Source organism: Lacerta agilis, chromosome 3 (genome assembly GCF_009819535.1).
Source record: "Lacerta agilis isolate rLacAgi1 chromosome 3, rLacAgi1.pri, whole genome shotgun sequence".
NCBI classification, from domain to species: domain Eukaryota; kingdom Metazoa; phylum Chordata; class Lepidosauria; order Squamata; family Lacertidae; genus Lacerta; species Lacerta agilis.
Genome location: NC_046314.1, coordinates 22,773,507 through 22,798,842, shown reverse-complemented (window position 1 = coordinate 22,798,842; position 25,336 = coordinate 22,773,507). Strand labels below are relative to the sequence as shown.

General features: G+C 39.5%; 1 protein-coding gene across 1 annotated transcript; it reads right to left on the bottom strand.

Moving 5' to 3' along the window:
• Nucleotides 1–975: 975 nt before the first annotated feature.
• On the bottom strand, nt 976–24,961 carry TDRP (testis development related protein). Its single transcript, XM_033143008.1, has 3 exons — nt 24,755–24,961; nt 2,651–2,754; nt 976–1,456 (listed from the first exon to the last, which is right to left on the bottom strand). The coding sequence occupies exons 1-3, from the start codon at nt 24,860–24,862 to the stop codon at nt 1,111–1,113; spliced, it is 558 nt and encodes a 185-aa protein (XP_032998899.1). The 5' UTR covers nt 24,863–24,961; the 3' UTR covers nt 976–1,110.
• Between the last annotated feature and the right edge of the window lie 375 nt (nt 24,962–25,336).

Sequence of the window (25,336 nt, the reverse complement as noted above, 5' to 3'; positions counted from 1 at the left end):
TGTACATAGCAGAGACAGAGCATTAACTACTGTCATTCTGTAAATGCCAAAAGAACATCAAGCAAGTCCTGCAAAAGAGCAACATGGAATCGTAGTTTGAGGGAATGGGGACAGAAGGAAAAAAGCAATGATAACCCTTCAAACATAGTTTTCTGACAATTGGGCCTGATTCCTACATTTCCTAAATGATATAGTATCTGCTGACAACACTCAGTCATAAGGGTAGGCTCCCTACTGCATTGGTAATGCACACAGAAAACCATTTGAGACTGTACTAGTATAGAAAGTACCTGTGTGACCCAGGTTATTGAGGTGATGGGCCCTTTTGTATGTTGCTACTGCAATGTGAAGCCCAAGCATATAAAAGCTAATTTTGTTGCCTGCTACAGCACTTAGGGAATACATAAATCAGATCTTAGCGGTCACCTCATTCATCTGTGTTTTATGTGGTTTAGGGTGATTGCAAACCTGTTTTAGCCGTATTATTGATTAATCAACATAATACATGGAAGCCTGAAATTCATCAGTGAAGATTTTGTAACGGAAGAAAAAACAAGTACGTGTGGGGTTCTTACAAGTCATGTGCAATTCAGGATTTTGGGGAAATGCAGGATCTTCAACATTCCAGCCTGAGAATCTTGTGTTCATGTTCAGGACAAGGAAAGCAATGTATCAAGCTGAAACAATGCAGTGTCGAACAGCAAATCAGCACTTTTACACAACAGGGTCAGCATTCAAAATAAAGATCTTTGATGTCTGAAAACTAGGAAAGAGAGAACTTCAAACTAGAGAAGTTCTTATGTAAGGCAGTCAAATATTCAACCAGTGTATACATTCATTAAATTGTGGGGGTTTTGTTTTTGTTTTTTTTTAAAAAGCGAGCCAAGGTGCTATAGAATATGTGTGAAATATAGGCACAAAATATAGGCTTGACTTCATTCAATATGGAAAACGGAAGAACTAAGAAACTTAGGATAAGGTGAGCAGATGGTTGGACAATTTGAATACTCTTCTGTAAAAGTGCAATATTAAGCAGTTTTGATTTTGGTTTGAAGATATACATAACCATGTCGCTTATCATCACTTATAGAACATTTCACATTTTGTATGTCATTCTAGTTCTTCCCAGTTATCAGTAAGGTTGCCTTTGCTTTGTCGCCTTATGCTAACCAACCTTCCAGCTGATCTGATGCTCCATCTTGAGCTATTTCCTGAGCTTGCTAGGTTGGTGTATTTTGTGGAGCCTTTGGTTTCGTCTTCCCAACCTGACCAAGATGAATAGTCACTCAGAGTACTTCCTGCGTCGCTGAGATTATCACTGGCAGGGATCTGTGGTGGCTCCCATCCTTCAATTTCGTCTGGCTTCCTGGACTGGATGTTCTGTTTTATCACCAAATTGTCCCAAAATCCAGCTTTCTTTTCAGATTTCACATCCTCTTTTAATTTTAAGCTTGTTCTAGGGAACAATAAAAAATTGTTCTTATTGGAACACATTTCGGAGGAAGAAAGTTTGACATATTTACTTTTAAGACAGAGGAAAACCAGAACAATTTTGTCGTTATCCTTGTATAACTGATCAAGTCTCACTAGAAATGTATTTTTATTTAAACATTTTACTTTTCTACTCTAGAAAAATGGCTAAACAGAGAATAAAATAATACAGAATTTATCAGAATGGAATACACTAATTAGGTATTAAACTTGTATCCTACCCTTTCTCCCAAAGGAGAAATAGACGCTGTAGATTCCTATGTGCAACCAGCGTAAGTCTTACAAGGAATAGTTTGATGATCTGTGTGTGAAAGGTAAGGTAGGTAATGCACATTTTGGGCTTATCTGCTCCTCTAAATATTTGATACCATAATGAGCATATTGTTTCAATTGAAACATATACAATTTGTATCAGATGGTTGAAAGACAAAGACTGACTTGTGGTGATGGCCCTCAAAGAAGATTATGTACTTTGCTTCCATCCAACTGTCTTTTTTAAAAAATCCCACTGCACTTCAGTAGATTGTCTACAATAACTGTTTTTTCTGCCCCATGTGGATCCTTAACTTAAACAGAATCTTACAAGCTGAAAAAATAATATAAATATGATTTAAGAACTCTTGCCTTCTAGAATTAAATTTTTTTTTTACCTGATTATCTTGGTTCTAGCCTTAACACTTCTAGCAGCCTTGGTACTTGCATAATTTACTCCTTGTTTATATCACTTCCCATTCCCCTATATACATGTTGTGATATCAGTACATGACGAGCTGCGAATGCTGCAGCAAGGTCACAAGACTCAAGAGTCATGTTTCCTCTCTGTGGGAATTACACTGGGCATACCAGCTCCCACACATGTGATGTCATTGTAATTACTGTTGTATTTCCTTCCTTTCTTTTTTGCATCGGAGATGAAGGTCGCATTTACAGACAGCTCTGAAATAATGAGCTGCTGCGCAGAGGCATACTCTGTTTTTTATCTACAATAAAGTAAGTAGATCTTAGCCAAATGGCTTGTGTATGTTGTTTTCAAGCTGGGAACAACTGCATATTACATTGTGCCCCTGGACTCTAGGAGCCAGAGGGCACGGAAGCTTCGTCCGTCTTGGGGTCAATCTCTCAACTTGCCCCCGCGGGAAGTTTTCATAACAATACATACCCTTTAGATTTTGGAGATTTACATCCTGTTAATAACTGTTGTTCATCATCCTTATTAAATATGGATGTTACTTCCTTCCAACCTCGAAAACCTGCTCCTTGAACCTAAAAACGAAAGTTTTACAAATTAATTTAATGCATGCAAAATATAAGGTAGGTAAAGGTAAAATTTAATGTATGCAAAATATAAGGTAGGTAAAGGACCCCTGGACAGTTAAGTCCAGTCAAAGGCAACTATGGGGTGCGGTGCTCATCTCGCTTCAGGCTGAGGGAGCTGGCGTTTGTCTGCAGACAGCTTTCTGGGTTGTGTGGCCAGCATGAATAACCGCTTCTGGCACAACGGAACACCATGACGGAAGGCAGAGCACATGGAAATGCCATTTACAAAATATAACACCACTGTAGAAAATGGCACATTAAACCATAGTTAAAAATAATTTATGGTTTAATACATACGTACAGTATACTAGTACGTGCTGCTTAAAAGTTTTTGCTTCGTTCCTCCCACAATCCTGGCAGAAAAATTACAGTGGTACCTCGGGTTAAGAACTTAATTCGTTCTGGAGGTCCATTCTTAACCTGAAACTGTTCTTAACCTGAGACATCACTTTAGCTAACGGGGCCACCTGCTGTCGCCACACTACCGCCCCCCAATTTCTGTTCTCATCCTGAAGCAAAGTTCTTAACCCGAGGTACTATTTCTGGGTTAGCGGAGTCTGTTCCCTGAAGCGTCTGTAACCTGAAGCGTCTGTAACCTGAGGTACCACTGTAATGTCAGCATGTTAGATCTCTAAAGCAACTTTGCATTAAAACCGAACAACTTCCAAACATGAACCATCATTAGGATTCCTGCTCTCAAAGGGGATTTTTGTCTATTCTCTCTGCTCCGCCAATTGTGACCCAGGGGGAATGCAAGAGAGCCTTGGCTACTAGCTCAAATGATGGGAGTGTGAAATGTTAAATATGCACGTTTAACTCTCCAACACTAATCAGGAGTTAGCTATGAAAATTTTTGATTCATTTCTTTGCCTTAAAGAATAATGTCTTCATTTTGATCCATAAAGTGGATATTTAAATGCATAGTTCCAAAATCCACATTAGGCTAATACATGTATCAGACCAACCAAAATGTCACAGAATAATGTAGAAGTTTGTGAGTTCTTGATAACTCTTTATCAGGATATCTGGCAAAATAAAGCAGGGTGGGGAGGAAAAAACCTCTGGTGTTGAAAGCATGGAGGCTACAGTTAGTTGCAGTCTTAAAATGGAAGGTGGGAGGTAGGGGGCATTTAAATTAGGCTCTTCTAGTTGGTATGTAGGTTTCAGGTTGCACCTATGACTGCTGAAATGAAGAAATTACATCAGCTGCTCCTCCATTTTTTAAAGTAAAAATAAAAAATCCACCTGTTAACCAAATGTTTAAAAGTTTCTTACTGGGTTAAAGCCCATTGCCACTCATTTGCTAATCTGTTCACCGATATTATCAGGTTGAAAGTGTTGTTATAAAAGAAGGCTATAAACTGCTGCCTACTGTAATGAAACCAAGGAATTCTCAATTGTCTTTAGAGCTGATCACCTTTGCTGATAAGAGTACTCACTTGAGGTAGTGGAAATTACCAGGTTATTTTACAATAAGAAAGCTTTTACAATGGGATAGATTCCTTTTTTGTTTGGTCTAGAAGACAGTAAGACAGAGGAGCCTGAAAGAATAGCCATTCCAGATTCCCAGCTTTCGTTTAAAAAAATAGGAAGTCTCCAGCCCCTGTAGAACCAAAGGTGCAAAGCAAAATGGGCCTAACCTGCTCATGAGTTTTGAGAGAAATCAGCTGGCTCCCACATTTCAGTCTTTATAGCCAATGAATAGTCACAGCAATCACTGATATTTGGAGAAATATTGTGGCACATATCAAAAATGCTACCATCCTGTATGGAGCACTGAGACCTTCTTGCTTGCCCTGATTATGGCTGGAGTATGAAAGCATCTTTTCACCGTGCAACATAGCCTCCTGGAGTATTTCATATAAAACAAGGCATGCCTTAAATTAACTACAGAATCCATTCTAGCTATTCTGTAATCCATTCCATGCAGTGGCATGAATTTTCTGGATGGGAACCACTTAGTTCTGTTCACCCCTACTTGGCTGATGATATAAAATATCAAATTTGTTGCCTTTACGGCTAAGGTTACTGAATGCACACTGAAATTCACCTCAAGCTTGGTTGCCTTCTACACTGAGGCAAATGGGGCATACCAAGAGGTTCCTCTGCTGTGAACTATTAACAGGAGGCAACCAATTGGGTGTGCAACCAAACCTTGTGTGTGGTATGCTGCTGTGCAGGATTTAAGGAGCTCCATTCCAGCAGCATTCTTGTCCACTAAGTACCCTCAGCCTTGTTGGTCTGCCGGGGGGGGGGGGGCGTGTTCTAAAGATATTTTGTACTTCCGCAAACCTCAAGGTTCCCCCATGCTTGCTGATACCTCACTCTAGCATATAGGTTGTGCTGTTTTAAACATGTTGCCATGTGGAGTGCTCCTTCTACTGTTCCAAGTCAGCTGTCCATACTCCCATTCCACTCTCCTGTCACTTGTCCTTGCCAAAGGGTCAACATCCATGGCCTCTTTTAGGAACTGCTAAGCACTGCCCCATGAGATGAGCCATGTAACTGCAGCCTGTCAAGTAGGAACTTTCCAGTTCTGGTCTGGCTCTACCTGCGCAGGTTGGCCATTGTCTCCTGCAGGCTAGGAAGGTTTATAAAGAACTATTTCTCCCCCCCCCCCCTGAGCTGGGCTTTGCTGAGAGCAACAAGGTATTCATGCCCAAGCACCCACAGCCCACTGGAGTTGGCTCCTATGGCTAGAGGCAAGTCATCCAATGAGATACTGCATGTATCTCTTGATAATGGCCAGTGTGCGTAAGTTGCCAATTATCCTCCAGGCCCAATTCATAGCACTCATGGTGACATCCTAAAAATCTTAGGCCCCAAATAGCTGCATGAACACCTTTACCCCAATTGTCCTCATCATGTATTAAGATGTGCCACTCTGAGGTGTGTCATGCTTCAAAAGTATTTTCCTTCCAGCATCAGATGAAGATGCAGCTCTTTGCCCAGCCTTTATGAAAGGTGAAGTATGGTTATCCCTATAAATATGTTGTTTCTGGGTCCCACTGCCAACTAACTCTCTTTCTTTCTCTCTCTCTCTGAAATTGTATAGTGATTTGTTTATTTTGATTTCAGCTGACATACTATTTGGCTATAAATGTGTGTGTGTACGCTTCCCTGGGACCTTTGGGTGAAATATGGTTTATAAATACTGTTAATTAATAGGCCTGACTGTGTAAATATAGTAAAATTACAGACAATGCAAAAGTAACAATTCTCAAGGATTTATTATCATATACTGCCAGTGATTTCAGCTAATTTATTATCGTTTCAGGCCTATGTAAAATCTTGACTATAGTTTTAAATGAGCTAGAAAGTCTCCTGGAACTAGATTCTACAAAGCTCCACCTTAAAGGGGTGGTATTAGGCTTCTGCTCAGTCCTTGGACTGAACATAGCCTCTGGGGAGGGATGACAAAAATACTTAGTCCAGTTCACAATTACTAGTTTCCAGGGTTACAGCTTCCAGGAGAGGGCAGAAACAAACAAAGTAGGGAATAGGCTGAACCTGTTAGATGATTGCCTTCCCAGAATATTGCTTCACACTGACATTCTTTCAAAGGTTGTCTAGCAGAGGGCTCATATCTCTTGCAGAGTTACTCTGCAGTTCCCAGCTGAGCTTGGTGACCACTGTTGCACTAGGCATTGAAGCAGTTTAAGGAAGAGCCACCTGCTCCTGTCCTACCCTCCTCAGTTTGCAAAAGGAGAGAAGTTTTAACTGTGTTTATCTGGAAAGCCTGCTCCCCCTTCCCACCCTTCTGCCCTTGACAAGCTGATGCACGATATTTGTTTGTGGCAGCCATACAAAATGACAGCCATGAGAGATTGGCACAATTACTTCAAGGTGAGCCTAGTACAGAGCTGCTCCGAGCCTCACCTTTCTTCAAGAATGGGGGATGTCGCCTTGCGAAACACAGGGGCAACAATGCAGCCAGTGACGCTGCAATGATTATCTTATAAAGATGGACGTCATAGCTTAATGCACCAGCTAGCACTTTCAGATTATGTATGTTAAGAATGAACATCTTTATAACCATTATTTGGAAGTATTTACAGATGAATTTTGCACATCATTGGCCAAAATAGGCTTCAAAGTTGTTTAAAAACCGATTACACAAGCATTAAAATATAAATATTCATAATTAAAATGCACAATAAAAATCCAATTAAAAGAACCTAGTCATTAAAACAGAAGACTCAAGTTGGGAGATCAAGGGAAGGCCCGTCTAAACAGGTGGATCTTTAACAGTTGGCGGAATGTAAATACATTTGGGGCTTTCTATATTTCAGCGGGGACTGCATTCCATAAAACTGGCACCACCAGCGAATAGGTTGCCTCCACATCACCACAAGTCAGTCATCATCAGGCTATAGCAAGACAAAACTGGGTTCTGTTTGATTATCTTAATGCCCCTATAGTGCAATGAAGGGGAACTAGTTTTTCAGGTAACCTAGTCCAGAGTTGTTTAAGGATTTATATGTAAGCAGCAAGACCTTAAAATTAGCCTGTGCAGATCCCTTCCTATGAGTATGATCTGTGCCCCAAAAGGGATACCACCCACCACTCAGGTTGTGGCATTCTGAACCAGCTGCAACTTCCAAACTAATTTTAAAGGAAGCCCTGCATAGAGTATGTTATAGTCTAAACATGAGGTTAATAGTGCAGGTATCATAGTGGCTTGGGTATCCCTGTCTATGAAAGGGTGCAGTTGATGTACCAGCTGAAGTTGCTGATAGGCACTCTCTGCCATGGAGAGATAATATGGTAGTTATTCCAGATTAATGAATGTGAGTATAATGTTGTGAAATTGTTGTTTATTAATATAATAAAAAATTCTATGGCATGATTCAACCGAAGTGTTTTAAGTTGCTCCGATGCTAATGAGAAAATTAAAGCATGCTTATGTCACTGCTGTTGAAATCAATGGGCCTCACAATCCTTAACAGTTTTGAGCCCCTGCTGTGCACAGTTCTTGTTCATACAAAACCTAAATCAATTCTCTATTTCTAAAAAATATTATCCTCCAAGCCCGAGCAATGTCGATTGGAGCTTCACTGAAGCCACATGAATATAAAGACCACAAAAGCTAGTGTTATCCAGGGGTGCAAAAAGAGTAATTTCTCCCTCTCTACAGCCATGTTGGAGTGCCTAATGTTTAATGTTTGGTTAGCTTGGCAGAACTCCAATGGAAACAATAGACAGATCCTGAACTGCCTCTGCAATAGCCATTTGGCATATACCGGAGCGTGCCTCCATTCTTTTATGTAACTCGAGCATAAGTTTTCAGTATTGTTCCTGGGACTTGAAAAACAAATATTAAATAAATAATTATTGAAATACTAGTAAGAATCTTGTTCTATGGAGAAAAGAAAAACCACAACTGACAAGACTCCGTTATTACTGAACTAGGCCTGTTTTATCAAGGCTTAGTTTGGCTATAACAATGCAGAGCTGGAACTAGAGGCATTTCTTTCCCTTGATACCAAACTAAGGTAACAAAGACTTAGTAACAGTGAAGTTAAAGACTGTCAACTCTACAAATGCAACATGGACAGGCTCTGAAGTGTTATAATTGTGATGTGCTTCTGCTGTTTTAGATGTTACTCGTATGATTCTGGAACACACAGATTTATTACTTAATAGAATGTGTGCCTTTTTTGCCTGGGGTTGTAGCTCTCCCAGATATATTCTAGTAGCGATACACTCAAACATAAAATGCTTTGGCATCAAATCCTTCTTTTCTACACAACTATGCACCTGGACCAGCCTAGAAATGGCTGAATGGAAAAAGCAACTTCTACTTTTCAGCTGATTCCCATCCTCTTGGGTAGTGAAGTTGTCCTTCCTCCTTTCATCACTGGATAAACACAGAATTCATTTTTTCTGTGCCCCAAAAGGAAACAGATATTTCAACTATTTCACCTCAGATTAACAATGCAATCACACATAGAGAGAAGTAAGTCTCACTGAGTTCAATGGAGCTCACACCCAGGTAAGAGGGAATAGAATTGTAGCGCAAGAATCCTTAAAAACATACATTATTTTGGTAGAATTCCAGTAAGAAAAGGAGAAAAAGAGACAGGCAGAGACTCATACTTAGTCTCCAACTTAAGTTCTATTCCTAAATAAATCAATTCTTACCAGCATACTTAGGATTCAGCATTCACCGACACCTAAGTACTGCAATGCTGCTCATTTCTGTCCTGAAAACAAAACTCTTCTATTGTAGGTACTTTTACCTGGAACTAACAAACTCCTCCCCTCAATTACAACACTCTTTACCTTTGGTCTAGCATATCCCTACTGTGATGCCCCCCCCCAAAAAAAAGCCCTCTTCTATTGAGCAGGTATGTGGATTATCTTGTTTCCTGGGAGCATGCCAGACTAAATTCTAGATCATGTCTGAGGAAATGTTTACAAGTCCTGGGCCACAACAAGGTGTCATATTTTTTCAGTGTCATAAGTTACAAGCTGCAAAACAAGAAGAAAGCTAGTATAATTTGATGCTGAAATGCCAGCAAAAACATTCCGTAGAAAACAACAAGGAAAAACAAGTAATGCAAAACAAGGGGATGGGCAGACTTGCATACATGTTGCTGGTGAGAAAGTATTGCATTCCTGGCTGGGGAAAGGCCTGTTACTAAGATAAGCCCTTCAAGCTTTCCTGACCTGGGACCCACCTCTAACCTAAACATATATTTATAGACCCAAATTTGTGGCCCCAAATGTATTTGTGGACTTTTAATGTGTAATGCTTTATTATGTTTTTTTATATATGTTGGGAGCCACCCAAAGTGGCTGGGGCAACCCAGTCAGATAGGCAGGGTAAAATTCTTATTCTTATTCCCCATCTATTTGTATGGTGGCAGTACTGCTGTTGTGACCCACCTTAGATCAGGCTGTGAGTGAATCCCAACCCACCAAGTGAAAACCATTGCTAGCCTACCTTAATTCATCTGCATCAGATAGCCAATGGGTAACATGTGGCCAGATATCTCCTTGTCGCAGAGTCTGAATGTCAGACCTCAACTTGAACTCCACCTTACAGTGAGGTGTCCTTCATGGAGGAAACTCTAGATCACTGACTGCATCCTGAGGTCTAGCACCTATGTGTCAGACATTGAGATCAGACTGATTGGCCTAAGCTCTTCGTTAATATTAAACCATTTGACAGGGTTTGAACATATTGTCACACTTGATTTAAAGTGATTAGCTCATGTATAGCTTTGAAGTCTGCCTTGAGATTCTGAGAAAGTTTCTTCGTAAGAAATGTTCTTGTCAGATCCCAGTCACACAAGTGCCACTTCTTACAATGAATAGGCTTCTTCTACCTACAAAAGGCAAACAACATGTGCTAGAGAAACAAACCATGTTTCACTGAGTAAGAATGAGACTCAGATATAGCTGCTGTGCCCCATATCTTCATGCACAGAACGTGAACTTACATTTTCTTTTTAAAGGTCCTTGGCCACTATTTGTGACATTGCATGACAATATGTGTCCTCAAGACATTCCGTGAATAATGAATTGGTAAAAATCTGAGTCTTGTTTTAATCTAAGAGGGAAATTGGCAGCATTTCAGAATAATAACAGAATACAAACACCGAGAGGCCTCATTCAAACTTCAGAACAAAAGGAAAAGCACTACTTTGAGAACACCTAAGAATAACACAATTAGTTCCATTTCAAAGGAATGCGTATGGAAGACAGGAAGTAGGGAAGAATGGGAGACATTCCATATCCTTTTGTGGCTTTTATTGTGACTTGCTAAAAAAAAAGAGTAAGCTTAAAAGTAAAGGTTTCAGAAGTGGGAGGTATTGTGGAAAGATATACTCTCAGTCAGACTTTGTTGGGCATGCAAATTATCTGCAGCCTAAAGTGGGCATTCAGGTGTTCAGGTGATGTGCCACAGAGGGATGCACTACAACAGAGCAAGCACTTTGAAGAATCAGAAATAGAAGGCAGCAGCCATGCTCATATAACAACACATTATGTAAAAGTTACATTATTATAAGAACCTTGTGTAATCCCAGTCTCGAGTGTTAATTATTTCAGTACTTTCAGACAGTAAATGTTATAATTAAGACTGTAAAAAAGAGACCAGCTGGTGATTCTTGATTCTATGAGTGGAGAGGAAAGAAAGCATTGCAATTCTATCATTTCTAATTTTGAAAAGAAGAAAAATTATACTTAAAATAACAACAATAAAATAATAATAATAATAATAAATATAAGTCAGAAAATGTCAAATTTTTACTTGCACACACTTAATTTGACCTTTCACTGTGTATTATTTAATTATACTGACACATGGACTCGAAATATTTATACCTGCAATCTTGCAGTTCGGCTTGTCGTGCCAACAAAATATTTCTCTATTACTGCCATAACAGAATGTTTTGTAAAATCATAGCTACTGTTGTGTTTCCTCCTAAATACGAATCTGCTGGAAGTTGGAATACGAAGTTTAAGATCAGCCTGTTAACTACATATCCATATGTAATTTTATTCACAGCAATCTTAGCTCTTTCAGCACAAAGGTTAAACATCAAAGCATTAAAATTAAGATTCAAAGCACAAAATAAATCAGTGCTGCAACTATTTTTATGAACTCCTATTAGGATTCTTTATTTATTCATATTTTTTCAAATGTTAAACCATGCGATGAACATATGAAATACCAAAGACCAAAATGCCTTTGACTCTAATACCAAAACAATTAAGTAGTCACTGAATATGTAATAAAGGAATGTTGTTTGTCAGCCGACCGAGAAAAAGTTGATGCACTGTTACAGACTGCAGACTTGGGATCATTTACATCATGTCCAGCTGTTCTCTCCTCCCCCCACCCCACCCCCACTATTGCTGTTTTGCTTAATATCCAACTTAAAAAGAGTTATGAGGTACTCAAAAGCTTTCTCACTAGCATCTGGGGCACCAGCTTCTAGCAAAATTCTGTGTTCACCAGTGTCCCATAGTTAAGTGATGAAGGAGTATTCCCCTTCACTTAATATGCTAATAAGATTCCCCAGCAGAAGTTCCTCTTAAGATTCAAAGATCCAGCTAGCCAGGATGTATCACTTTAAATGGGTGGGTGGGTGGGTCACTAAGGAATATGGGGAAGGGTCAGTGAAGTAATGACCAGTAGCCACAAGTAGTCTGGATGTTTATGCAGCAATTGTGCTTACCACATGATGCTTGGTCTTCAAAAATGACTTTATACCCATCACAATTTCTAACATTTAACAACTCTTCTGCGGCTGGAAACCACAGCCAATTCAGAATATCCATTAGAAAACATTCCCTTCTGTGGGATATAAAGCTGTCAGTCAAGTCCAACATTCCGAGAGGACTAACTGCCTCTGTGTGGCAGGTAGTTTTGTCGGTTGGTTGGTTGGTTGCTGCTAGGAGTGTTAACTGGTAACTGCTCGGATACAGTCTTCTCATGACTCACTACTATCTAGTATATAGCTTATCTGTTAAGTAACATAAGCCTGCCTTCGGGAACAACTCTGTAAAACTGAATGAATCTGATAGTAAAGTAGTTTATGTTAATATGATTCAGATTCATGTGTGTTTTCTTTAAGAGGGACAGAAGGGGATTATCAACCAGGAAGGTATAATTATTGATAGGACTCAAACGAGTTAGCAACCCACTTGTCGCTGCATAAACTCAAACGGGGGTCGTTCAAACTCTGCTAAATTACATAAACATTTCCACACCTTCACCTTCAAACATGTGTAAGAGCAAATAAATATAGGGAAGAGTTGGGTGCTTATACGTATCTCAGTTCTTTCATATCTCAGCTCAGTCTTAAACTGAGCCAACCTTCAACTTAGAAGGTTCTGAAATGGTATACAGAGTATCTCTCATTAAAAGAGCAGTTATCAGTAACAATTTTCCCCTTTCATTGACAACCTCTTAATAGTCGCACAGATGGAGGATCAAACAGCAGCATACTCTCCAGATGGTGACTGAGTACAAGGCAAACGGCGACTGTAAAATTGTTCTTCCAAATTTGGCATATGAACAGGAGCCAAAGAAAAATGTTTTCTAAATATGTGGATCTATGCCCAGGTAGCAGTTTTACAAAGGTCTACTGTCAGTACAGTTTGCATGCAAGCAATAGATGCTGCCATAGCTTTTCTGAATCACCTAGGGGAGTCCTAATCTGCTAAATTAAAGCACCACTATATATATAGTGGCATTCCAGTTCTAACCATTTCTGTTTTGAAGTGTATTATAATTGATGGAAGTTACTTCCAAACATATATGCTTCAGATCACAGCCTCCTTTGGTAGGCATTTCAGTACCGTATTTTCTGGCATATAAGACGGCTGGGCGTATAAGACAACCCCCAACTTTTCCAGTTAAAATATAGAGTTTGAGATATACTCGACCGCAGATTCTCCACCCAGCATATAAGACGACCCCTGACTTTTGAGAAGATTTTCCTGGATTAAAAAGTAGTCTTATACGCCAGAATATACAGTAGTACTATTTGTTCCTTGTTCATTATCTCATCCATGTTTTAAATTCATGTGTAATAAATGGGCTGCATTCAGCCACCACCTTCCCCCTACATCTGTAGACTAACGAACCAAGCTTTGGAAAAGTGAGTAGTATTCTGATTTAAACAAAATGCAGACACCCCCTTGTATATGAACTTTATGCTACCATATCCAGTATCAAAGATGAAACATCACACCTTTCTGGCTAAACCCATTATTATAATTAATGCAGGTACCAAAGTGTGTAATTCACAGAAAATGTACCCAGAGGCTCAGAATTGTACTGCACTGTAAAACCAACTTTTCCATTCTATTCCCAGCTTGGCACAACATGAAATGCACTTCAAGTCCTTTTAAAACTATCTTCATATCACTATAAAAATATACCTTTATATTTTCTTGATTAGCTAAATATGAGCACCCAAATGAACCTTCAAAACAAGCTGGACAATCCTACAGCCTTTAGATATAGTGACAGTTATAGTATATAAAAATAAAACACTTTCCACTTCACTGTCTTGGTTTTTCTGTTAAATGTTTTGTAATGTTCTCCAATGATATTTTTATGAGCATTTGATAGATTTTTATAATATAGTTTCAATGTAAGTATTTTCTCTATCTAGCTGGTAATTTTTCCTGATCTCATTTAGATAAGAGATTATCTGTAAAAACTGAAAAGGGTAGATTTCTCTAGCTTTTCTGCAGCTTGCTCAAATGTTTTTCCAGTTCAGATCTGATAACAATCCATTTTCTTTTGCAATTTGGGAATTTCCTAAATCAAACTTTTCATCTCCAATTACAGTTGTTGTAGATGGTATCTCAGGTGCTAACCTTCACTCATGCTTACATCATACTGCTAAACATATACTCACTACAGAGCTTAATACCAGTAATATCTCCCTTTCCTACCTCATGCTCATAACAATCCTGGAAGGCAGGTTAGGCTGACAGAAAATGACAGGCTGAAAGTCACTCAGTAAACTTTATGTTCTGAATAACATTGGAAGGACTGCTATTTAACAAAAAAGTCACTGTACACACCCAGTTGAACTACTGAAGATGAACATTATGCCAAAGAAAAAATAAACAAAGCAAATTGTTACCGCTGATCCAGATAAACCCTCCCAACCTTGCAGAAACATCTCAGGGATACTTGTGATCTACAGTGCCTTTCTATAGCCTCACTTTGGAATAAACACAGGTAAAAAAACTAAATGCTGTACAGGAGACATGTCTTCTGGCAGTTTTTGATGTAAAGCAGCTATAGAGACTTGCATGTTTTAATTGCTTAAAAGGTAAAGGGACCCTGACAGTTAAGTCCAGATGCCAACGACTCTGGGGTTACGGCGCTCATCTCGCCTTACAGCCCAAGGGAGCCGGCATTTGTCCACTCCGCAGACAGTTTTTCCAGGTCATGTGGCCAGCAATACCAATACCAGAGCAGCACACGGAAACGCTGTTTACCTTCCCGCTGGAGCGGTACCTTTTAATCTACTTGCACTTTTTGGTGTGCTTTCGAACTGCTAGGTTAGCAGGAGCTGGGACTGACCAACGGGAGCTCACCCTGTCACAGGGATTTGAACCGCCGACCTTCTGATTGGCATGCCCAAGGCTCATTGGTTTGAACCACAGTGCTTAGGCAGGGGCATAGCAAGGTAAATTGGTACCCGGGGGCAAAAAGATTTTTGTCACCCCCCCCCCCAGGCATGGGAAGGTCAGGTGGTACCCGTTGCGGAAAATTTCTTGTCAACCCCCCCCATTGATTCCCCCCCCCCGCAAAAATTGTTTTACGTTATTTCATATTTTCTTACAAAGGAATAATAACAAGTAATAATAATAATAAACTTTTATTTATATCCCATCCTCCCCGGCCGAAGTTGGGCTCCAGGTGGCTAACATCAGATACATAACATTGGTATAAAATCAAACAATAATTAAATTACCTCCTAAAAACATCTCAAAATCAAATTACAGTCTAATTAGATGGCTTTCCACAGGGTTAGGGTTGGGAACAGTAAGTGTTCTCTGAACTGAAATTTCAGCCTTCATGACATAGGAAAACAGCCAAGTGAACAGCTATTTTGGTGGAGGAGGGTCAAGATATTAACCAATACGGATGAAATTTCATATATAGCTATATAATCCCTAGTATAGTAAGATAAGACCTTCGGAGCAGGCATTTAAAATAATAATAAAAAAAAAATGTTCCTTGATAATTTGTCACCCCCTCCATTATGGAACCCAGGGTGGCCCCCCTCGCCATGCCCCTGTGCTTAGGAGAATGTATTTAAGCACCCCTATATCAAGTTTCCTATACTGCTCCTTTATGGGAGAAAGGCTGCCTAAACCTTTTTCCCCCCAAATACTATTTTTCTGCAAACAACAACAAAAATCCTCTTAAAGCTACTGGCTTTTCCATGGGGTCATGGGTATCTTTCCCCTTGATGGTAGAAAGAGGAGCTTGGGGATTTTGAGTGTAAAATTACCAGGTAAGAAAAAGGTGATGGACCCCCCCCCCCCACACACACACCTGCTCCTATCTGAGAAGTAAAGCATAGTACTGTAACAGATTTTCTAAAAATTGCAATAGATGTAGTTATAAATTACCTCAGGGTGGGGGACAGGTAACTATTTTGAGCACCATATTTTGCAGATTGCCTTTTCACACTGATGGGTATATTTCCTCAAGTAAAATCCATGTAGCTCTCATAAATTTAGTTGCCTGGGCCAAGCCTGCTCAACAGGCTGTGCCTGCTTCTAAGACTGAATGCATATTTCCAATAAAAACAAAGTGCCTCAGGAAGTAGTAATAACAATTCAATATGTGGCATTCTTTATCTCAGTCTGAGGTAAGCCACAGAATATGACAACAATAAAATGGCAGGGGCATTATGTTTAGGGAACAGTCTTACCACTGATTAGTAATCCTGTCCACAGCATTCAAGCCAAGTTCTCATTCAGAGTTCTTCCCTATGAGCAGTAGTACAGGTAAACTACATTACTTTCCTTGAAGGAAAACCAGCGTAATGATTCTGTAGCAAATGTATGGCTATGAGGAAATTTCAAGGATAGCTAAATATGGAATGTTTCCTGCAGGAACATTCTGCAAACTACATCAATTCAAGAGATTCATGCATTCTCAGATGCACTTTTGGGCCTTTTGCTCGAAAGCCATTCTAATCATTCCAACATAAGAAGCAGATCAGTGTTTCCAAAGAAATGGTATATTCCTCCATTATAAATTATTGCAGGCAGGGAAGGCCCAAGTATGCAACCAAGCTCCCACACACCAATGGGTGTGATGGGGAACATTCTGGCTATGCAGCTATGTTTTCAATGGCTTATTTCAAGCTAGTGCCCTAATGTTAACAATATCTATTAACAGGTAATATTTCTTTCCCCAAATATTATGAGGTTATTAGTTTTTTATCTGTGTATCTAAGATTTAGTTTTCCTTATGCTAGTATGTTTTGGTTATGATGAGAGCTTGAAATTGCCTCTTACTTTTATTTTGAACAGTGTTTTTACTACTGAACATTTTAACATTCTTTTGTTAATGAACAGGTAACTAATGGCTGCTTTCTATGCAGTAAAGAAATCCTGATTTAACACCTTGGCAACAACCTTCTACTTCTGGCAATATAGTGCCAGTACATTCAGCTTGCTTCCAGAGGAATGTGCAAATGCTCTTTTCTTGAGTATTCTGCAAACCGTAAGGTGCTCGAGGGATTAATTCAACAAGCACACAGATCTCTTTTGTATACAGATTACACTCTAGATCTACTTTCCCTCTGCTTCTTTTGTGGTTAAATAATAAACCAGTCTTGTTTGATCATTCACTTTAATAGTTGGGTCTGCACTGAAAAACAAACTGTGGAACCTCATACAACAAGGTCTGGATGTTAAAATTCAAAAGCGCAGCATTAATCAAGATATAACTGATTTGGAAAATTGGGGGGCATTCTAAATAAAGTTTGTCTTTTCCAGTATGTTTCTCTCCTGCACTTTTTCTCTTGCACAAATTTATTGGTTGTAAAAATAAAAATAAAATCCTTGTCTGGATAATAATAAATGGAAACCTGGTTAAGCATTTTATATCTTTTTTATTTGGTTTAGAAAATTCACAACTCCATGTCTGTCTCATAATGCTTATGCACAGTGGAGTGGGGAGGGGCATTACTATCAGCAGGGGGAGAATGAGTGGACAGGAGAGTATTACTTAACATGTTCCCGCCTGACAATTCTCACCCACAATCCCTCCAGTGGACCGTTCCCCCCCCCCCCGCCTGCCCCCTAGTTCTAAGTGAGGGAAAGTCTGTGGAAATAAGTGAGAGAAAAAGCCTGTGAGGTAGGAGTTGCATGGGAAAAAATACAGGCGAATGAAGACTCAAATACTTTTCCCCCAGCATTGATTCTTCCTTTTGGATACCCCAGGCCCCAGTACTAGCAAATCTGTTTGCTGAAGTAACATGTACCGGTAGTGTCACTCTATGAATCTGTAAGAAAAAGAATAAGGCAATTCCAGCCCCTATATTATGTCATGGGAACACATAGGGATAAAGTATATTTCCTGAAAGAATACAGCATCAGTTCCCACTTTTTGGTTATGACACTTTGGAGCTCCTGTCCCCAAGGAAAGTTTTACCCAGCCTGGAAGTACTTAAAACAAAAGGCATCTCTGAGCAACCATCCCTAACTTGAAAAGGGATCTGTGGCCACATTGGTCAGTAAATGTGACCACAGTATCTTTTATTGCCTATATTAAGGGACAAGCCTCTGCCTTAGACCACACACTTCTTACAAGCAGTTTTACCACTCACAAAAGGGTGGTTAAGACGAAGGGATAGTAATTAATCCATCTCAATAAATCATCTCCTTCCCAGATGCAGGCTTCCCTAAGATCTTAGCAGTGGGCCACTACTAGAGCACAGTGCTCAGAAATATTTGATCTTGGGCACAATATCTCATTCTTACAGCTACACGAATCAACAAGGTCAGCAAAAATGAGTTAAACTAAAAAGTAGGTCTGAGAGATGAAAACAACTCTCAGATTACATGCCTGACTGACAGGAATTAAATGAAGCAGAATTTTATTTGCATAGTTAATTCTGATAGAGAATTTGGGATATGCACTTAAGAGTTAGAATTTTGGACACTAAGAAGACATAGCCTCAGGATTATGATAAACATGACAGTGACAGAATTCAGCGTTGAGATAGGGATCACCACCAAGCACTTGTAAGGTGGTGGTGGTGGGTGATTTCAAACAAAAAACAGCCCCCCTACCCAGGCAAGCACACCACTTCTACACTTGTGCTTGCAGTCACTCCTTCAACCCCCTTTCCCTCACTTTACAAGCGTTAAAAGTACCTGCTGGCAGAATATCACTTCTAATAGTAAACACAAAGTCTTGTGCTGGCAGGTTTGCAGTAAAAAAAAAAAAAAAAAAGGAACTGAGAAACAAGAGGAAGGAATTAACAACATTGTAGCATCAATGTTATTGTACTGGTTTTTTTAATGTATTTGTGTCACTCCTGTTTTAGTTGGAAGTTTGGCAACATATATATTTAATAAATAATACTGTTTGGGGGGGGGGATTCTTGAATCCACCAATAAGGGCTGAGTCACCATCACCCCAAATCAGTCCAGGGGGGACTAAGCATGTTCAGTAGCCTTTAGGAACTAGGGAATGTTGGCTGTCACTTTGAAAAGAAAAATAGAGAAATGTGGGGGATAGGGAGAATGAATCGGCATGCTTTAGTGTCCTGGAGGAAGGTGTGGCTGATTGGCTGGAACAGGAGCTCTGAACTCTTATGGGGGGAGTGAAAATACATAGCAAAGGAATTTTTGTTGCATATCACATGCTACTTCTGAAGGTAAAAAGACAAATTGTGCAATCTAGGGAATATTAGGCACATCTTAGCAATGCATGTAGTTCACATTTGGAATTCTCCGATTTCAAGAGAATTTATTTACTGGTAATTTCATCTGGATTTTGCCCAAAATGTAACTTTCCCAATTCAAACGATTTCTTTGTTGCATACTGTATAAAAATCTGACTTCATTACTCTCATTTGATGTATCTTTCTAAAGTACATCTGGAAGGTACTGATGTCCTCCTATACCCTCGGGGACTCTCTTGAAGTTCCTTCAGTTAACATAAAAGCTAGTGTCAAAATTGTATTAAAAAGACTTTTAAAGTCATTAATTAATATACAGATAAAATTGCATGGCCAACTTATGAAACATTCACTGAGCAGTCATAAGCTGCAATTAATATGAAACATGTCTCTGCACTTCTGCTGCTTAAGTACAACATAATACAAGATCAAAGGGAAACAGGTCAAAGGGAAACATCAATAAATTTCAGCTCTTTTTCTATCTTTTTCACTTTCTTTAATTTCAGGGTAGGAGAATCAAGCTGGCAGCTCATTCTCAAAGTTCAAAATTAAAGTCTGCTTTCAATACTTATCTTATTACATTAACTAAATTAAAAAACACACCCTGTCAATACAAGTATTAGAGTTTGACACATCACTGACAACTTTCACAGGCTGCAGTATGCTAGCAGGGACAATCACAGCCTCCCACTCTATAATATATAAGCAGCTTTAGAAGACACCCCTCCACACACACTATCTATACTGGAACTCCATTAATATGACTGAATATGAAGGAGCTGGGATGTTTTATTTCGGACTGAGAATAATAATAAGGGCTGAAATCCTGCTGGCTCTCTTATTGCTGTGTCTGTAACATTAACCGTTTTGATTAAGTGAATAGCTGAAAAGATGAAGGGTGCAGTCCTGTGGCCTGAATGCATAGAAGAGTGTGCTGAGCTTCCCCATAGAAGCCAGTAGCTGCCATAATGCTGGGGCATGCAATATAGCATCCAGTCCCTACACTCCAGGACAAGATCTCATGCACCTCCCTTGGGAATATCCAGTATCTTGTTCTTCATGGCTTCAGATATGGCTCTGTTCCCATTTTTCCAGGAGTAGCCTGGACAACAAAGAAGTTCAAAATGCCCCAGAAGAAGCGATAAAGACCTTCACTTGGGGAGTACAGTGTGGTTACAATGCTACATGGAACAGCAACCTGGCAATGATCCAGTATATTGGCTTCTATGGGGTGTCTCCATATGATCTTTTGTGCATCCAGGGCCACCAGGAGTATACCCTTCATTTTTTCTTTTATTATACCAATCAAAGCAGCTTATACTCTCCAAAATGATGCATTAGATCTACTACAAATCCAAAATACAATCCACACCAATTTATCAACTCTGCCTTTTAACTACACTTTTCTCCCTGCAACACACACACTCAGCTACTTTTTAACCATATTTAAAGAGACAGGAACTTGACTAGTTTGGCCCTTAGTCCTCACGTGTCCATTTTGGCACAGTAAATAGTTACTTTCACCCCATCAGAATGCTCTTCTACAACATTCATTGTTGATGTTATATTAAAATGATATGGCAAAACCCCCCAGTGATTATGATTCTATGTAACAGAAGATTTGGCAACGACTTCAGGTGAAAATCATGGAGTAACATGCAGATTCTGAATACATAAAGGAGAAATTGTGCAACCATGATATAGAGGAGACCATTAAAAAGCTTCTTGCTACCCCAAGATCCCAGATATTAGATGGGTTTGTGAAATATGTTTCCTCAAATTATTTGGCAATATGTATGATTTCACATCAAGCACCTATGAGGAGAAGCAGAGTATAATATCAGTTGATAAAACAGAAGTTAGTGATACTGTGTAAAGTTTCATTTTCCCAGTTTTTTCAGAAATAGCTCACTAATGCTCAACCAGCAAAGAGGATAACCTCTGGAGCTACTATGCATAGTAGGTTTCACTACATTCCTTTGTCTCACACAGGCTTGAGGTTGACCTGCAAACTTTGTCCAAAGTTTGTACACATTTGGTCAGGTTTGGCATCAGGATGTGTCATGTCATGGAAGACAGCAACCATGTCATGGACTGGATGAGTAAGATTGCTACACATCAAAAAATGAAAAAGCTGAGTCTCACTAGTTGCTAGTTTGCTATTAGGAACAAATCTCCTGATTGAGTAAAGGGGAAAGGTCCACATATTTTGGCTGGGATTAGTAGTCAACCATTTCTAGTAGCCAGTTAACCATTGAATCTGGAAGCAAATGAGTCTCAATCAGCATTTCTTTTGTACCTACTATCCAATGAGGAGATTAAGGTTGGCAGGTTGAGTCCTTATTACTGTTCACAGTAGTAGCTCTCTGTTGGTCTTTGGAAACCAAGCAGACAGCTCTCCGTGTTATTGGCATTATTATAGCACTTTATTACTGGCTTAGTTGCTGAATGTTTTGAACATTAATCTGCTATTCAAAAATGTACTTATTATAGAACCTAGTAATGGAAAACTTCTTTAACAAAAATGCCGAAGGAGACCAAAGCAAACAATTTGAAAGTACAACTGTAATAGAATCCAATCCCACCCAACTCTGCCCATCTCTGAATCCAAGAAGGGGAGCAACATGCACTCTCCCATTTCTACCTTCTCCACACTGCAAGCAAGCTACTGTTTATCTACAGCCCAATTTAAGATAAACTTCTGATCAACCTAAATCCAAGCACTTTACTGTAACCAAGTCTACAAAGAGCTTCATCACTCTGTCCTTTGTCTTTTCTGGCAAGTGAAGAGTTAACACCTCCATCTTCAATACAGCCAAAAATACAGTCAAACAGAGATTAATTGACATCGAGAGACAAAATAATCTAAATAAAGTTCCATCTTTTCCAATATCAGAAGAACGAAAATATTTGTCAATTCTAGCTAACTACCTGACCCATCTAGAGATACCATCACAGAGAAGGGCGTTTACTCTGGCCAGGTTCCATGTTCTAACGTCAGCAGTTCTATATGGGAAGTATAGACAAGTCCCATTAAAAGACAGACTCTGTCCATGCAATTCCGGAGAAATAGAGACCATTGCTCATGTTTTCTTTTGTTGCTCCCTTTACAGAGACCTCCGGAAAGAATCTACCCTAAAGATATTTGACGAGTTACCTGGATGATCGGATGAATTGCTAACTAAATGGCTCCTGTCAGACTCTAATCCGAAGGTCACCGCTATGGTGGCAAGATTTTGCGCCAACGCTATCAGAATTCGGTGCACCTACACAGGAGGCACATAAACCAACTCTTGACCAGAGCCAGACACACTCTGATTTAACTTATAGTGTTTAGTAAATAATTAATATAGACCTAAGGATCAAAATGACTGATCCCTTTTAGATAAGTTATTTAGTTTATTTTAGATAAGTTATTTTAGTTTACTCCAAAAAATTTAAATATTGATGATGTAATGCAATTTACTGTGCTGGTCAGTGACCATAATAAAGAATACTACTACTACTACTACTACTACTACTACTACTACTACTACTGTAACCAAGTTGTGGATTAGCCAGCAAAACAGGCAAGCTGCTTTATTATCTTTTATCAACAAATCCAAATCATATTCCTCATGAACAATTACATGCAACATAAGTTCAGGTAATTATTATTATGGTCAGAACTATCTAAGACAAGAAGCTTGGAATTACAAAGAGTGAGTACTAGCTGTTAGTGAACTAACTCTGTATTAGGATGCCTCGCGTACTTGATTTCACAACTTCTGTGGCATCTCAGGCTTGCAGAGCCAGGACAGCAGTTCTCTTTGCAATTTATCTGCAGGTTGATCCTCTGCATGTTTATTCAGAAATAAGTCTCACAGAGTTCAGTGAGTCTAATTCCTAAGTAAATGTGCATAGGGCAGCAGTCCTAGTAAAGGGAATTTGCTCAGCAGCAAATAAGCATTCTGACGCACCTCTAGTCCTATACAGAATGTGGATGGAGTTGTAGATATGAGGAAAAGTAAAGCATTGTGGAAGCTTGGATAGAGAATATCCAAATTTGGATGTGCATTTAGATTCACATCCAATTTGCACCCACAGTTCCTGATCTAACAAGTTATATGTAGTAGAAGCCTACGTATGATGACTCTTCTTATCTGAATTGGGGTGAGAATGTGCAGGCCACCAATTCAGTCTCCAAATTGTCCACTTGTCTTTATCCTGTTTTTCAGTGCTGATATTTCCCGATTATGAGTATTTTACAAGGATTTTTGTTTTTAAAGCAGGTCAAAATATGAAGTGCTGGAACTGAAACCTAAATGGTTGGATTCAGAGTTGGATAAATATTTCCTAATTCTAAATAATCTTCATATTTTCCAGCATTAACCTAAATCCAACCTTTAAAAGTTGTAAATACATGGAGTTGTCTCCAAAGCAGTGCCTTCACTGCAGTGGCATCTCTATTTCCAATTCTTCCATTCCCCCCCCCAACCCAACATTCTCTAAAGGGGTCCCCAACCCTCTGAATCTGACTTTAGGGGCGCACAAAGGGCTGTGGTGGAGAGAAGAGGAGGGGAAAGTTCTGCTAGTACATATCCATTGTGCTAGAAGAACAGGAGCGTTGGATACTGCCCAAGTTACCGTCAACATTTTGTACAGTTCAGAATTCTTTAAACTTTACATTAAAAAAATATACATCCCAATTAAATTACTAGCGTCTTAATACATGAACTATTTATAATTAATGGATCTAAACTTATACTCCAGGTATGCCACTTACATTTCACTAAGTTTAAGTTTTGAAATCAACATGTCATGCATCCATCCATTTATGATATAATTTATTTTCCTTCTCTTTCACACCCTTCGGTTTAAAAAGTAAACTGTAACAATAAATTGTAATGCTTTCAGTAGACTATAGTGCTGATATGGAACTTGATTTCTACAAAAAGGTAAAAGAAGAGACTTTAAACATAAAGGAAACTTGAGAAAAAACTACTTACATATTTTAAACATAAACAACTGTTAAAATCTTAAGCCTCTTTACTTTAATTATAATCATAAGGATTTTCAACAGAATCATAAGAATTTTCAACAGACCAGAACGCACTACTCATTTTGCTATGTTTAACTGAGCTTGTGCCTTCGCCGACTATGCCTAAGGATGAAGACAGAGACAAAAGAGAGTGGCCTGAAGTATGAAGTCACTGGACTACAGGAGTCCTAACATTGCTGAGCATGAAGTTTTAGGGAGAGACCGACACCAGCTTCCCAGAGGGTATGTACAAAGCAGCAGTGGTTCATACCAGTTCCTCCTTGCCACAAGACTCATTATTAAGGCATCCAAGGGGAATGGAAAGTGATTACTCATAATGCCAGATCAGAGATAAAAATGCCAAGATTCTGGCATGGGTAAAAAGGGTGGCGGAAGGAGGAGGAGAGAAAGAGACTGTCCTACAAAACTGAAGGAAAGGTGACAGGCGCCAGGGCTGCAAAGGTACTAAAAATACAAAGATGCACAGAATCAGCAGTCTGGTGCCTTTTACCTGTGCTGAGAAGGTAGCTGCTGGTGTCGCTGGAGGTGGGGACTGGCTCTCTTCTTCCTCCGGAGAATCATCCAGGAGAACTTTGCCGCTCTTGTTGAGTTTCCACATTATTAGAGGGTGGAGAGGAGAAGAGAGGGATGTGGGAAGGGGGAGGGGAGGGGAGGAGGAAGAGGTGTAGTGGACAGACGGCTCAGGTCTTATTTATTCCTGAGAGAGTAGAGGAAAACAAAGAGAGTTAAAAAAAAAATTTAAAAGGAGATGACTTTGCTCTTCAGCTCAACAAGCCCTTGAGAGAAAATGAGCTTCCATCGAGACACATGGCCCAGAGAAGGGGATCCCAATGCGAGACAGACATGGGCAGGAACAACAAACGGGCTTGCAAGGTGCGAGAAAGTGGGGGAACACAACCCCCCTTCCCTGTGCAAGCAATGCACCCCACTAAAAAAAAAACCCACACCATCAGACCTCCCCTGCCTCACAGTTCACGGCCCCCACCTTAAAAATGCGGAGGGGGGGGGCAAGTTTGATCCCCTCAAGCAAGAAGTCCAGCAACCTCCCCATTGTGGCTCTGATGTGGGTAAA

Coding starts and splice junctions, on each gene's coding strand:
- TDRP (XM_033143008.1), bottom strand. CDS start 24,862: ATGTGGAAACTCAACAAGAGCGGCAAAGTTCTCCTGGATGATTCTCCG. Junction 2,755..24,754: donor CAGCTACCTTCTCAGCACAG/GTAAAAGGCACC, acceptor TTTCGTTTTTAG/GTTCAAGGAGCAGGTTTTCG. Junction 1,457..2,650: donor AAATCTCCAAAATCTAAAGG/GTATGTATTGTT, acceptor ATTGTTCCCTAG/AACAAGCTTAAAATTAAAAG.